We start from the raw sequence: 16,017 nt of genomic DNA, 5'->3' as shown, positions 1-16,017 counted from the left end.
ATTAGCTGGGGGAGCTTCTGCGTCACTCGGCCGCTCCTCCCAACCCCTAACCCCGGCGACGCAGGGAGCTCCCACAAAGGGAGGAAGTCGCTGGCCAATAACAGCCGGACGCTCTGGGCGCGGGAAAGCCGCTTTAAACTCGCCCCGCCCAAAGGGCCGGGTCCCGGCGCTTTCTAGCAGCCAGTCTGGGGTTTGGGCGAGAGCTCCCCAGTCCAATCGGGCAAGTGTTCGCGCAGGTTTGCTTTCTGCCTCAACGCCTTGTCCCTTAACTTGCATTGGACCAGCTCACTAAGCCCCGCCTCGTTCTATCTGTAATTGGCCGGAAGGTGAGTACCTCACCTGGAGAGACGTCCCGGCGCCAAGCACACGCTCTCCTTCGCGTTTAGTCCAAGAGAACTGGTGGAGTGTTTGAACTTCGCACCCGCTTTAACGCGTATCAATCATTCGAGTCAACTGCCTCAGGAGACGAAACCACCCCTCGCCTAGGTTTCCTCTGGAGAAGGCCCGCCCCTCCGTGGGCTCCCTGCGAGCTGTCTAGTAGCCCGCTACTTTACCGCCTCGGCGTTCTCGGCTACGCGCTACCTTGTGACGTCACCGAGGGAAGAGGCGGGTTCGCTCCTACTACCGGAAGGCGTCCTCCTTTTTGATTGGCTACTCGAGACGCCCGTTAGTACGTGTGGCCCTTTCTGCGTGCGCTCTGAACGTGGGCGTCCCTGTAGGGGTGTGCGGTAGGGGTTTCTAGACCCGACGCCAGCACCCTAGCCCCTTCCATCTGGGGCTCGGCTTTGGGTCGCCCCTGGTGGGCGGCTCTCGAATCTGGAAGAAGAGCACGAGAACCGGACCGCTTGGGGGCTGCGGAGGTCCGCTGGGCAGGCAGGAAGATGGCGGCAGCGTCGGTGTCTGAGGCTTCTGGTTCTCAGTTCTTGGTAAGAAGCGGTTGACATCCGAATAGGCCCCAGGTCGGTCCTGGCGCCTCTTTGCTTTGCCGCAGCCTTCAGAGCGCTCTCCGCCCGGCGCCTCACCCCATCCTGGGGAACGGCGGAGGGCGCCTGGAGCGCCCCGTGTTACCGCTTCGTCCGCTGCCGCTCCTCCCCATTGAAACAGGCCTTGCCTTCTTGGTCCCCCACGCCCCCCCTTATCTTTAGCCTAGAAGCCCAGGTTACGGAACCTTGCCAACACCCGCTGGGACTACTGTACCCACACCCTGGCTGGCGAAAACAGTGCTCTTTTGGTCACGTGGGTGTAACGGCCTCTCTGGGGATCTTGCGCAATCCAGGTAGGCGCCCTGGTCCGCTTCTTTGGCAGCTGCTGGGCAGTCGGCGTCTGGAGAGCACACGGGCCCGTGCTTGAGCCGGTTCCGCTGGCTGCTGTGCCTCCCCCGGCCGCCCGCCCAGCCGGTGATTTTTGCTCGGTGCCTGCCCTCCTCGGAGCTCGCGCTTCCCGCCTCCCCCCTGACGGCAACGTGTGAACGCCGCTTTACGGAGGCGGCGCGGGGCGCCGGTCTTAGTTACTGTTTCTGCTCCCCCAGGGGCCACCAGCCCTGATGCTTGTCGAGTTGGACCGTCGAACACTCGGCATCTTGGAAACCGCCGCTTTGGGAATACTGTGGGTGAGCAGTCAGTGTGAGGAGGCCCAAGTCAGAGGCATTAGCTCTCAATTAGCAAATGCTGAGCGCCTCCCAAGCTTTTAGGCACTAAGAGTACGCGGATAAACAGGAGAGAGTCCCTGCTCCGAAGGAGCAAGACGCTGAAGGGACGCTGCACGTGATGAGACCCCCACACTGTGGCAGCCTAGGGGAGAGACTGGCAGTGCTTAGGTAGGCTGAGGGCAGGCCTGGCAGGGAAGGTGGAGCCAGCTGCACGGTGAGGGAAGTCTCAGTGCTTGTCCCGAGAACGGGAAAGGAAACAGAAAAAGGCACCACAGGCATTTGGGGTATGTGCCAGGACGGTAGGTGCTTTCAATAAACTTTAATTAGGGATGAGCAGAGGTCGTGTGGGGGGAGAGTTGTATTTAGATGAATTATAAAAGTAGTTTAAAAACCTGAAAAGAAAGGGGGGTAGTGAAGGAAGGAAGGAGAATATCAGGGTAAAGTTATATCATAGAAGCTCAGTCACCTTGATGAAGACACAGTTTTCCTTAGTTTCAGTTTTTTGTGACTATTATTAGGATCTTTGTTAATGAGGTCAGAAATAACCTTCAGGGTTTCAGCAGAATGGGGGTAACAAGTTGGCAGAGAGGTCAGGGAAAATTAAGGGGAAAGACAGACTGAAGCAAGCCCCGCTGGTATGTTTCAGTGGTTGAGCCTGGACCATTGAACCAAGAGGTCACTGGTCAATTGTAAAAAATACGCATCTGTGAAGTGCAATGATAAAGCACAGTAATGAGGTATGCCAGCAAATGTTGAACAACTGCACACAGGTGCCAGTGCCATCCAAAAAAGTGGTACTGGGATATGGTCAACCGGTCTTGAAGGTAGCCTGGTCAGGAATCTCATAGAGTGTTTCATAGGAAAGCATATATATTTTATATGCTAAACTCAGCTTTAAGTGGATTCTAAATGTCAAGAATACATTAAGAATATCTAGGACCCTTTACAAATCAAAGCATAACCAATCTTCTTAATTACCTTGACCTGCTACATCAAAATGTCTAATTTGGAAGTCACTATTTCTGAAAACAAAAATGACTAAACTTAGTTTATCAGAAGAAATGGCCCTGCTTAGACACTTTAACTGTCATGTCAGAAATAAGGCTGTCATTTCCAACAGAATTTAAAAAGCATTTTAGCTTAACAGATGACCGTAAAACATGACAACACAAAAAGACCTTTGAAAACTACCACATGAACTCAGAAGGCTACTTATACTCAGATTTCAGAGTTGTGAGCATTAACAATTCATACTTACTCCACATTGATAAACCCAGCGTTTAGCTGGGTAAATAGAGGTGCTTTTAACAGGCAGATACACAAATTGCAGTCTTTAGGAAGCAGCTAGCATGTAAATCTCCAAGGTGAGCAGCATGGAAGTACGGGATACATTTGAATTGTTCCTTTAAGTAGCCTATCACTGTAAGAGTAACAACAGCAGGTAACAGTAACATTTATTTAATGATTGCTGTGTTTCAGCTCACTTCAACTCACTTGTGGAGAGCAGCAGGAAAACGATTGGGCAATTGGGTGTAATATTAAGTAGTACAGGCAGCATAGTTTTGCCCCTTTTTTATTTTCCTAGTATCCATGGTCAACACTTAGGACTTAATTTATAAGCTAATCTAATTGGTCTCCCTGACTTTTTAGCCAGGCCCTTTAACCAATCTGCTCCATGTTTATTTTTCTTTAAAATGTTTTATATTTTTATATAAAATGTTTTATATTTTATAAATATGTTTATATTTTTCTTTAAAATATAAAATGTTTTATATTTTATAAATATGTTTATATTTTTCTTTAAAATGTGAATATATCAGAGATTTTATAACATTAAATTTATAAAAAAATTATTTTTGAGAATAAAATCAGTACTTTTATGCCCCTTTTTGCATCTTCCTGCTTCTTTCACACACCACCATACGTTTTGAGATTATAAGAATACATAATAGTTATATATTTTCCATAACACAATTAATCCTCAATAATCTTATAAGGTTGGTGTTAATATTTCCATTTTGAAATAAGCAATGAGACACAGGAAGGTTAAGGTTACTTTTATATTTCTGTTGTCGATGACAGAGTGTCCATCCTATAGAAAAGTTTTTTATAGGAGTTTGAGACAAAATTTTGAGGACATGCCTGGAAGCAAAATCTCAATGGATTGAGAAAATGCTCTGAAGAATGGCAGCTTTGCGGCCTATCCCATACATCAGAATTAAAGGAGAAGACGTAAACAGGATTACACGAAACCCATTAGTGGTAGATCAAGAAGGCAGGAGAAAGCAAAGTGGGGAAATCTCTAGGATTGGGTAAAAAGCAAAATGGAGAAACGTGTTTACATTGGTGGGTACAGGATAGTTAATAATTAACATAGCACATAGAGATGGTATGAGGGAAACAAGAGCAGTAAGGAGTTCTGTGGTCTTGTGCTCTGGTGTCTGCTGTTGTGCCTTCAAGGGGTCTAGAAAAGAATTACTCCAACATTTCAAAGGTATGTTATCCTAGATGCATAAGTACAACGGACAGAGCTCACTTAAGGTAATGGTATTTGCTAAGGAAGCTATAAGCTTGGACGGAACTACCCACCATGGCCTGCACAGTTAGGAATTTATGATCAGATCATTCTTTGGTTTCTCTTAGTCACTGAGCTTGTCAGACTCGCCATGTGGCCCCTGGTAGCTTGCCAGGTCTTAACATCTGTTATTTCTTTCCAGTATCTTACTCTGCAGGCTAGGGATTGCAGCACATCATTGACTGGAAGTTGTCTTGTAAATATCTTCGTCTTGTTCCTGTATTTAAAAGGAATGCTTAAAATTTTGCACCATTAAATATATTGTCATGGTTGTTAGTTTTTTGGTAATTTTCCTTGTAAGAAAATATTTCTTTAATAATGGCTAGGTACTGGATTTTATTGAATGCTTTTTTGCATTTGTTGATGATAGCATGGATTTTCACTTTAATGGGAAAGTATTGTATTAAAAGATACTCTCATTTTCACCTGGAATAACCCCACCTTGATCCATACTGTTTTATCTTTTCTACAGTTGTGTATGGTTTACAATTTAAATTGTATTTAAACTTTTATGTATCTGGTTCTTTCCAGCCATGTTGTGCATTCTATTTGAAAAGAAGGCAAATAATAGACATTCTTAATCATACTTTACACTTAACACAGTGTTAGAGATGTTAAGTAAATGTTTGAATCATAAGTGTTCCTAAGTACAATATTTGCCCTAACTACTAAAGCTACTGGGAAAGAAAGTGGTCAGGTTAAGCATTTTGCCTTCAATTTTGGAAGTTCTTCCTAGAATTACAGTATATCAGTTTAGTTGGAAAAACGTTTATTGAATGCTTAGGGTCATGGAAGTAGTACTGGATTAGGAGTTGGCCTTGGGCTTCTTAGTAGCTGTGAGACCTTAAGAAATGGCTTAAGTTTTCTTAGCCTCTACTTTTTCACCTGCAAAATGGGGATGGTAATATTTGCTATGCTTGCTTCACAGGGTTCTTGTGATAATTAAAGGAGAATATGGATGTGCTTAAAAAAATTACAGTGTGCTAGCAAATGTTCAGTGTTCTGAGAATAAACCCAGGTGTGTCTTTCTGAACTGTAAAGTGGAGATGCATTCTTGCCTGTCAGGATTGTTGTGAGGATGAACCCAGATACAGGAAGTGTAAATTGTTAACTGCAATGGGAATTTGTGGTTTGTGGGTGGTTATTTTTAGTATGTATGTAGGGGAATGAGCATAAACATTCTGCTTGAAGCGTCTTTTACCCTCCGGTAGTTTTCAGGTGCCCATGATGGATGGCACATGGCATTGAAGGAACAGAATAATTCACTTGAAATCTCTCCTGATGACTGCTACCTTTAGGAAGGCCTGTTTACCTATGAACTTAATAGTAAACAAATTCCTACACTGATGTAAAACTTCAGCCTAAGTGATGAGTGGGTCACTGTGCCTGAACTGTTTGTACAAACAGTTTGGCTTATGCTGAACACCTGCTTTCTTTTTGGAAGTCACGATGTGGCCAGCCCCAATGAGAACCTGGGCCATTAAGTCTAATGAGCTTTCTTGGTAGACAACACTTCACATAAGTTGTCGTTATGCTGGAGGAATTACACACCCTACAGAGGAACTTTGAAAGGTTGCACCTAATTTTCTACAGACTTTTTTCCCTTTGCTGATTTTGCTGTGTAGCCTTTTGCTATAATAAATTACTATAATAATAATAAATAGTTATGAGTATAACTATCTGCTGAATCCTGTCAGTCCTTCTAGCAAGTTATCGGACCTGGGGCTGGTCTTGGGGACCCGTAACACTCATAAAGGTTCCAATAATTGGAACCTTTCGAAATACTAGCTAAGAACCAACCTTGTAAGCAGACATTTCCAAGGATAGCAGTTTCAAGTCTACTGTTAACTCTACTTCTTATGACATTTGTGCTATTTGTTTATGATATAAAGGAAACCAAAAGATTTTATTGTCTTTCAGTGGTTATAGTAACTTTATTGAATAGGATAATTCAGTTTTATAAGCTGTGGGATTTCTTTTTGTTTTGCAGGGGAATTGTATAACAATTCAACAGCTTTATAAAACATTTGAGTGTCTTCATTAGAACTTAAACTTCATTGGGGATGACTTGTGTTTTTCGTACATCAGCTCTATGCCAACTGGGTGCCCTACAATTCAATTCACTTCTGACACTAACTTCCTGGAAATAGTACAGACCCTACAGGTGAAAGGATTAAGTGTCACAAAACTGCTCCCACTTCAGTTGTCAGCTCTAAGTCCCAGATGTCCCCAGGTACTTACACTCCTGCCCAGCCAACTGCAACTTTAGGAGCTACATGACTCCCCCCTTCACATTTAATATTTGCCAGAATGGCTCTCAGAACTTAGGAAATCACTATACTTATGATTACAACTTTTTAATAAAAGGTACAACTCAGAAACAGGTAAATGGCAGAGGCACCTAGGGCGAGATGTAAAGAGGCTTTCATGACCAATTTGGAGGCTCCTTGAACCTGCTAGAGTTTTTGTGGAGGTTTCATTATGTGGGCATGATTGGTTACATCATTCACCATTGGTGACTGAACTCAGTCTCCAGCTCCTCTCCCTTCTTCTGAGGTCTGGGTGTGGGGCTGAAATTTCTAACTCTTTAATCACCTGGTTGGTTTTTCTAGCTACCAGTCCTCATCCTAACGGGATCTAGGAGGCCCTGCTATTGGCATAATGAAGACACTGTATCACTTAGGAAATGTCAAGATATTTTGAATCTATTTGTCAGGAACCAGGGACAGACACCAAATATGTTTTTTATTCCACAGGACACACAGATAATAAATATACCAGGTATGGATAAGTTGGTTTTTTAAAAAGAGTAAGGCATTTGAGTGACAGAAGGGCACTTAACTTTAGATAGGGCAGTCAGGGAAACCCTCACTGACTTCTGCACAGATCACTCAAAGCTTGAGGAAAGGAGCTTTCCAGGCAGAGTAAACTTAGCAAATGAAAATGGAGTGTACTGTGCTTTCTAGAAATCCAAAAGCTAGTATGGCTGGGAAATGGTGCTGGTGGTGTGGAGAGAGTGGTAGGGGATAAATGAGGTCAGGGTTAGCCTGGGTCAGATTACGTGGGGCCTTATAAGCCATGATAAGAATTTTGGATTTTTTTTAATTAATTTACTTTTTAAAAAGAATCATAAGGACTACTATTCGGAGAGCAAGCTAAGGGGATGTGGACAAGAGTGTCTGGGAGGCTATTCTGTTAGTCCAGACAAAAGACCACACTGGGGTCAACCAGAGTATTAGTGAAGTTGGTGAGAAGTTGGGGAGTTTCTTGATATACTCTGACAGAGGCCCAGTGAAATTTACTGAAAGATTGGGTGTGGGATGTATGAGAAATTACCTTATCCAAGGGTTTTGGCCTGAGCAGCTGGGTAAGTGGTGGTGCCAGTCATTGTGGTATGCTGAGGGAGGAGTGGGTTTTGGGAGTAGATTCAAGAATTTGGTTCAGACATGTTAAGTTGGGGAGCCCATATTGACATCCCAGTGGAAGGCTGATTTTGAGTATAGTTCAAGAGGGAGAGCTATTTATACTTGAAAGCTTTTAGCAAATAGAGGCCTTTCAAAACCTGACAGACAGTAGGTGAGATCATCAGAGGAATCCATGTAGGTGAAAATGAGAATACAGAAGTACTAAGCTTTGGGGAGCTCCAGTACTTAGAAAGAGAGCTAAGGAGATTCTGAGGGAGAGGCTTATGTTAGAAGGAAAACCGAGGAGTGTGGTGTTCCATCCAATAAAGAAGTAAAGTGATCTATCACGTGCTTCCAGGAGGTCACGGAATTCAGCACTGTAAAAGGCATTGGTGAGCTTAAGAGCTATTTCTCTGAATTGCTGAAGACTCCGGCCTGATTGGAAGGGGTAAGAGGGAGAGGTGATTAGAGGTGGAAGCAATTAGTTATTTTGAGGGACTTTTTTAGTAAAGCTGAGAAATGAAGCAGGAGCTGGGAGTCCTAAAGTTCAGAAAAGTCTTATTTTTTCCTTTTTTTTTAAAGTTTTGTCCTTAATAGCAACATGAAAGATCTGGTAGGGAGGGAGAACTAGATGGCATCAGGAGGGAGGGGTTTTATAGGAACCAAGACTTTGAATAGGTAGTAAGGACGGGTAATTACAGGAAGCTCACTCACTCCTTGTTTCAGGGGAGGGAAGGCAGAGTGAGCACAGTGTAGGTAGGTTGGTGAGTTCTCTTTGGAGAACTAGTTAATTGTTCAGTTAATCACATAGAATGTGATTCCCCTGATTCTGCCGGAGATTAGGTTGTGGTGCTGGGGGGTGATAATAGGGAGAGGTAGGCACATCAACTTTTTAGAACCTACTTTTCCTTCTTCGTAAAACAGGGAGAGTATGCTAGATTGTTTCTGTGGAGCTTCCAGCTCAAAAAAATACTACCTTTTTAACCCCTAAAGTTTAAACTTTTTCTCCATTTTTTTTCACTCGGAAAGACCTGGCTATTAAAAATTATTACTTTTTTTAAAAAATTAATCTTAGGTGTTTATCTAAACTTTACCATCTTAACCATTTTTAAGTGTACAGTTTAGCAGTGTTAAGTATATTCACATTGTTGTGAATCAGATCTCCAGAACTTTGTCACCTTTTAACATTGAAACTATATCCTTTAAACAACTGTTTGTAACCTCCCCCCAGCCCATGGTAACCAAGATTCTACTTTCTGGCCCGGCCCGGCATGGCTCAGTGGTTAAGTTTCGGCCTAGGATCCAGGCGATCAGGGTTTGATTCCCGGTCAGGGCACATGCCCCGTTGCGGGCTTGATCAGTGACTCTCTCCTCATTGATGTTTCTGTCTCTCTCTCTCCCTCTCCTTTCTTCTCTCTGAAATCAATAAAGATATATTTAAAAAAAAAAAAAAAGATTCTACTTTCTGTTTCTATGAATTTGACCACCTTAGAGACTTTATATAAGTGGAATCGTAAAATACTTGTCTTCCTGTGACTAATCATAGTGTCCTTAAGTTTCATCCATTCATTATGTAGCATGTGATGGGATTTCCCTCCTTTTAAAGGCTGAATGATATTTATGTATATATCACATTTTGTCCTTCACTATCTTTAATAGACATGTTTGTGTGTACATAATTAAGAGTACATACTTTCGCATCTCTTGGTTTAGTTTTATTTCAATATAGTTATTGTAAATAATTTTTGCAAAGCCATTTTATTTTGTCTTCCTTTTGCTTTCAGTAGATTTACGTTTTCTTCCTGTTCTTTGCTTCAGACTGCAGGCAGCAATGAGGACAATGGCCCAGCACATTCATAGTAACAGTGAATTTCATTGATTAAATCTTGACATTCAAAATGAGTTGGCTGACTTAGAAAATGGAGTACATTTAGAATTGCTTTTCCAAAAAGAAAAAAAAAATCCCATCTCATTATAACTTGCATTTTTAGGAAAAAAGACTTTGCATATTTTGCTGGCCCAACCAACCCAAGCAGTATTTTGATGACCTATATGTGACAAATTTTATTGGACAATCCTTTTTTTTTTTTTAAATATATCTTTATTGATTTCAGAAAGAGGAAAGGAAAGGGAGAGAGAGAGCTAGAAACATCAATGATGAGAGAGTCATTGATCAGCTGTCTAGCCCGCAACACGGGCATGTGCCCTGACTGGGAATCGAATCCCGATCGCCCGGATCCTAGGTCAACGCTCAACCACTGAGCCATGCCCAGCCGGGCTGGACAATTCTTGAACTGTTTTATAAGAGCTAGCAGGCAGTGATTTTAATGAAGTTGGTTGGTTTTTGTTTTGTTTTTGGTAAATTATTTATGCACAGTCCTTCTTTTAATATTTGTGCAGTGTTCAGTAATTCTAACAAAAATTGTTTTGAAAATCATAAATGAGACCCGACCAGGCGTGGCTCAGCAGTTGAGCATCCACCTAGGATCCAGGAGATTGAGGTTCGGTTCCAGGTCAGGGCACATGCCCAAGTTGCAGGCTCAGTCCCCAGTTGTGGGCATGCAGGAGGCAGCTGATCAATGACAACTCTCCCATCATTGATGCTTCTCTCTCTCTCTCCCCCCCCCCTCCTTTCCTCTCTCTGAAATCCATAAAAGACATATAAAAAAATCATAAGTGAATTTGCATAGTTTATGTTCATAAATATATTGATAAAGAATATTTCCTAACCATTGTTACTACATGATAGGATTCTATTAGTTTGTATGAAGACCTAAAGTTTTCTGTGAAGAATCATATTTAAAATTAAGCTACGTGATAATTCATGGTGCTCTGCAAGAGCTTTGGCAGTATTATATACTATAAGAATTGAAAACTCACCCTGTTTTCCAGCCACCTGTAAAACCTGATGTCAGTTTGCCAAAAAGTTTGAAAAATGTTAATGAACTCTCAGTCCTTGTTGCATGTGAACACACTTTTTACAGTAGACCTAGCATAGATTTATCACTTTTACCCCTTCCAAGTTCTTTGCCCTCTCTAGTTTTCATAGCCATAATATGTCTTGCATTTGCTTTCTTTTTAAAAAATATTTATTTATTTTAAATATGTTTTTATTGATTTCAGAGAGAGGAAGGGAGAGGGAGAGATAGAAACATCAATGATGAGAGATAGAAACATCAATGATGAGAGAGAATCAATGATCTGCTGCCTCCTGCATGCTCCCTACTGGGGATTGAGCCCGCAGCCCAGGCCAGGCACCGAACCCTGTCTTCGTGGTTCATGGGTTGACGCTCAACCGCTGAGCCACATTGGCCAGACTGCATTTGCTTTTTTAAATCAATTGAAAAATTATGTGGTTTTTAACACAGAAATGGTCTTCAATTTTTAATAAGATTCAGATACAATGTGGTTATTTTAATGGCCTTTGTTTATACCAGGAGGCTGTTTACTGTTATTGTAAATATTCATATTCCTTTGTCCTTTCTGGAAACGTTCTTCTGGTGCTGTAAGGATAGTCATAGTTCTCCAAAAGTAAGAGTTGAAAACCTAGGTTGCTGTGGCTACTTGAATAAGAAAAATGAATGTCTGAGAATTTTGAGCGGCTAGCAGTCATATCTTCCCCCTTAGGTTTCAGTTTCTCCATTACTACCACTCTAGGTCTCTCTATCAACAGGAGGTCACCTATAACAAACAAAACTCCATAGTTAGCATCCCCTGCACTGAAAATTAACATGTGGAACAGAATCCCAAATTGAACAGACTCCCATTCATGAGAGAAGGTGTTTGTGTGGAAATAAACTTTTCTATTTACATGTTTGATAAGCTTTAATGTTTTCTTTGTTTACCTTTTTCCCCCTAACTGAATGTAAAGTTTTTGAGGCAAGGACTGTGCCGTATTTTCTTTATGAGTACCACAGAATTTTGGACATTTGATAAATACTTTTGAAGTATTTATTTGATTGGACATAGATTAATTCAGTCATTTTGTAGCAGTTTCTAATACTGTAAAAAGATATTTGCTTTCCTGAATGTATATTTTACAGTAAATATTTTTTAAATGAAATATATTAAATTCATTGTGAGCATAATATTTTAAGTATTTCTGTGCAGCATTTGTATTCAAGTTGTGTGAACATTATTTCCCCTTTTTTTCCTGGAGAGGAGAGAGAGAAACATCAATTTATTGTTCTACTCATTTATGCATTTGTTGACTCATTGGTTGATTTTTGTATGCTCCCTGACTGGGGATCAAACCAACAACCTTGGTATATCAGACCCATGCTCTAACCAACTGAACTGCGTGGCCTGGGCCAACATTATACCCTTTTTACAGTGTCTGGCATATGGCTATACTTACACAAATATGAAACCACTTTAAGAGTTTTATTATTTTAAAGTAATGATTGGATTCTGTTGTATATGATTAGTGGACTGTGTTGTTTCTGTTGTCTCTATCAGTAGAACATATGAACAGTCCAGCTCTCAGTTATGAACATTCATTCGTATATATATACACACATATATATGTGTGTATGTATGTATTGTATATACACATGCTGTTTGCTTTTAAAATTTTGAAAGGTAATTTCTGTATTTTTATCTTTCAGAACATCTTAGCTGAACCATCAAGGTCTAATGGAAGTATGCTTCGCCATTCCTCATCTTCATATGTAGTATATCCATCTGATAAGCCTTTCCTTAATAGTGATCTACGGCGTTCCCCAAATAAGCCTACACTTGCCTATCCAGAAAGCAACAGCAGAGGTAATGGAGCCTAACAAAATAGATGTTTTTTGTGTGTTTACTCACTGCTTAAAAACTCTTTAGTTGTGTCTTCCATTTATTTTAAATTTAGAGGAAGAGAGTATATTTCCCCCCTTCCTGTTTTTAATCTTGAAATATAATGCCTATTTTGTTTCTTGATTGTCAAACATCATCATTCTTATTTTATTCTTTAGTGATTTGCTTTTCTCTGAACTTTTAAAAAGTTCCTTTACATAGATGTGAACATCAGGACTACATGTAATATTGTAACAATAGGATTAATATCTAATTCTTTTAGACTTTGTGTTCCTGCTAGAACTCTGTTGCTTGGTTTTTTATTAGGGGCTTTTTTTTAATAAGAAATTATTACTAAAACTTAACTGTTTTTATTCCACTGTGGACTTAGCTATTTGTTTTTTGCTTTTTTAACCTATGTTGTTCGACTGTTATGCAACTTTTGTTATTTTTCAGAATTGCCAGTCTTTAACTACTGTATTCTGATAAGTAGCACTTTAGCAATTGTTTTATTGACCATTAAATTAATTAGCATTTTCTTTGTCATCATCATCTTTGAGGCATGGTATCTTATAAATAAGTTTCTGGTTAGGAAATTGAATATTATTAAAATTCTTAAAAGATACCAGGCACCAGGTAAAATTTATTTAAGCAAACACTTTTGAGACCCCAGGATTTACATTGAAAACTATACTTGGATATTGTTATCTACCTAATATTTTACTATACAGTCAGCCAGCAGTGTACAAAACAGTGTCATTCTGAGATTAATCTTTGAGATATTTGCAGTGCATTTCCCATTTGAAACAAAAAGATTCCTAAACTAATTTACACATGCCTGTTTAACCTATATGTGGCTAAAATATAACACTTCTTTCATCTAAAGAATTGTTAATAAATATAATTGCCACAGTACTAGTGATTAAACACAATTTATTTAAAAAAAAAAAAAAGAAAAGAAAGAAACTCAGTAGTATTCCAAATAAAGCAAATACATTCTAGTTAATTCTCACAGGAAAATTGTATAAGGTGTAGGTATATTCAGACTTTACAGATGAAGAAACATCTCAAAAATGATTAACTTACACTATATCAAAACCTTTCTCTCCACTTCCCCCCCCATTTTGTTTAGTGTACCCTCAAATATTTATTTAATGAATGAAATATCATTTTGAATAGATATTTCTATGATAAACTTTTATTTTATACATAGTAAATGCTATTTTACTCAGTAATACTTTAACTGGGAAAAGTCTTGTTATCCTTTAGTTTAGTTATGGTTTAATATATTTTTATTGATAAATAAACATTTCACTTTGCTCTCTGATAATTACCTTGAAAATGTAATTTCACTAATGGCTATGGAAAGAGATAATTAAACTGTTTCTTGTAATTCTCATTCATTTTGAAATTTAGTTAGAAAAGAAATCAGAAATTATTACTGCCTTCAAAAATATATTAATGTCTTTAGAGCTGTTTAAAAAATTGTAATGTCATTCCAAAGACTTTCAGTATAACCCATTGCTCATGCTATTTGTTCAATACATTTCAAATGACAGTGATGTGGAGAATAGCTTCGACATTTGAAGTAAGATAACTAGCTGTAAGGTAGTTCTCTACTAGACCAGTGCTTTCTAACCTTTCACATATCATAGTACATTTGGAAAATGAAAGGACAATATATGTACAGCACAGAAAATACAGATAAACTGGGGGCTCGATGACAACTGGTTTGGGCTCTTTTACTGTCTCAGGCCACTGTTGCCTCTGTACCCCTCCTCAGAATTGAGAGAGAAAACATCTTGACATATCTATTATAAATCTGTATCAGATCTGTAGAAAGCTCAGCTTTATTGTGACCAGTGAGAGGAGTCATCACATTATAGCTATTGAGTTAGGTATTGATAAAAATTTACTGCCCATCTGTTCTTTTAAAGCATTGGTTCTCAATTTTTTGGTCCAGGAAACCCTAATAAGCCCATTACCTGATTACATAAATATGTTGATGAACAATAACTATTTTCCAAATTAAAAAAAAAATAGTCTAAAGAGAGACATTGTTTTATTTTACACTTTGTAAATCTCTTGTTTCTGACTTATTAGGGGACAACTTGATTCTCATATCTACTTTTACATTTCATTTATGGTAATAAGGTATTTTTTGATTGAAGGATGTGGAAAAAAATCTACACAGATACGTAGTTGGAAAAGGAGTAATATTTTAATAGCTTTTCCAACAATTTGGGTATTCTTTGATACTACACCAAAATTTAGCACATGGTAGTTTCTTAAAATTTAGTTGCAACGTGTGCTCTGAAAATATCAGTGAATTTTTTATACTCTGTAACTTCAGGACCACCTATGTGGTTTGAGATTAACTATGACTTTTAAGATTCAGAAGTGGTTGTAATTACAGTCAATTCCGAAGAAATGTAGATGCAGGCTTCCAAAGTTCTCCCTTGTAGAGGTCACACAGAAACTTCTTTTTTTTTTTCTTTTTATATATCTTTATTGATTTCAGGGAGAGGAAAGGCGAGAGAGACAGACAGACAGACAGAAACATCAGTGATGAGAGAGTCATTGGGGATCGAGCCCGCAACCTGGGCATGTGCCCTGACCAGGAATCAAACCCCAATCACCTGGGTCCTAGGTCGATGCTCAACCGCTGAGCCACTCCCGGCCGGGCACACAGAAACTTCTTTATCCAACAGTGAACTATCCAACATCTATACTGTGTTTCCGCCCAGGAAAGCCCATTTTTGGCTCAGACTAGGGCTTTTATTTGGAGCTGGTCACACAAACACTTTGTGCCTGTGCAGCCAGTCATGATATTCACCATAAAACACATTGTTTACACAAACAACCTAGGCAGATTTGTGCAGCAGAATTCAGTGCCCGAGGCCTACAAAATGTCTTATCAATTAGTAACAGGAAATATTCCAACAGTCAAGGTTCAGGCCTGCTATGTAAACTTTTTTTTAATCCCTATTACATTGAAATTTAGTGTTTGCTGTGAAAGTCTGTGAAAATAAGCCTAACACATACAGTATTATTATTTTTTACTATGTCACTTTTTTCCATTTTTCAATATGAGTTTGCTTCTTATTCTAGAAATATATCTCCCACAGTATCTCTCGCCAATATGTGAAGTTAAGAATCTTCTAATCTTTCATTGTTCATTTCTACATCGAGTGTTTTTCACTCAAGGGTCTCTAGGTAATGTGGTAACTTGACCACAAACAGCGCAGTGGAGCCTGACCTCACAGGTGGGAGGGCAGTAAAAGGGAAGAAAAAGCAAGGGTGCATTCATGTACTTAATAAGGAGGGAAAGCTTAAGTTCTATCACTTGGTCATCTAGAATGTTTTTTAACTTAAGAAAGCCAGCATGTTAGTATGAAAAGTAAATGTTTGTGAAACTTAAAAGGTATGCCAAATATAACTTCTGAAATGAAAATATATAAAGCAAATTATTAAATCATCTGGACCCAGATCCAATTAAAACATTAGAAAATAAGGGGATAAAGTAAAAATTTGTTACATTTCTTATGTGAACTTTGTTTTATCTAAAATTTCATTTTTGACATAGAAAATGCTTTCAGAGATGTGTTTAT

General features: G+C 39.5%; 1 protein-coding gene across 1 annotated transcript in view; it reads left to right on the top strand.

Moving 5' to 3' along the window:
• Positions 1-539: 539 nt before the first annotated feature.
• The window catches only part of CEP57 (centrosomal protein 57), a 44,482-nt gene continuing 29,004 nt past the window's right edge, over positions 540-16,017 (top strand). Inside the window, exons 1-2 of the mRNA XM_016206769.2 lie at positions 540-926; positions 12,235-12,391. Of these exons, the coding sequence (XP_016062255.1) occupies positions 882-926; positions 12,235-12,391 (202 nt within the window). The 5' untranslated portion in view covers positions 540-881. The remainder of the gene's footprint in view (positions 927-12,234; positions 12,392-16,017) is intronic.

This window comes from Miniopterus natalensis, chromosome 11 (assembly GCF_054644295.1).
Source record: "Miniopterus natalensis isolate mMinNat1 chromosome 11, mMinNat1.hap1, whole genome shotgun sequence".
Taxonomy (NCBI): domain Eukaryota; kingdom Metazoa; phylum Chordata; class Mammalia; order Chiroptera; family Miniopteridae; genus Miniopterus; species Miniopterus natalensis.
Note: the sequence above shows the minus strand (reverse complement) of the source record. Positions and strands in the feature narration are given on the sequence as shown.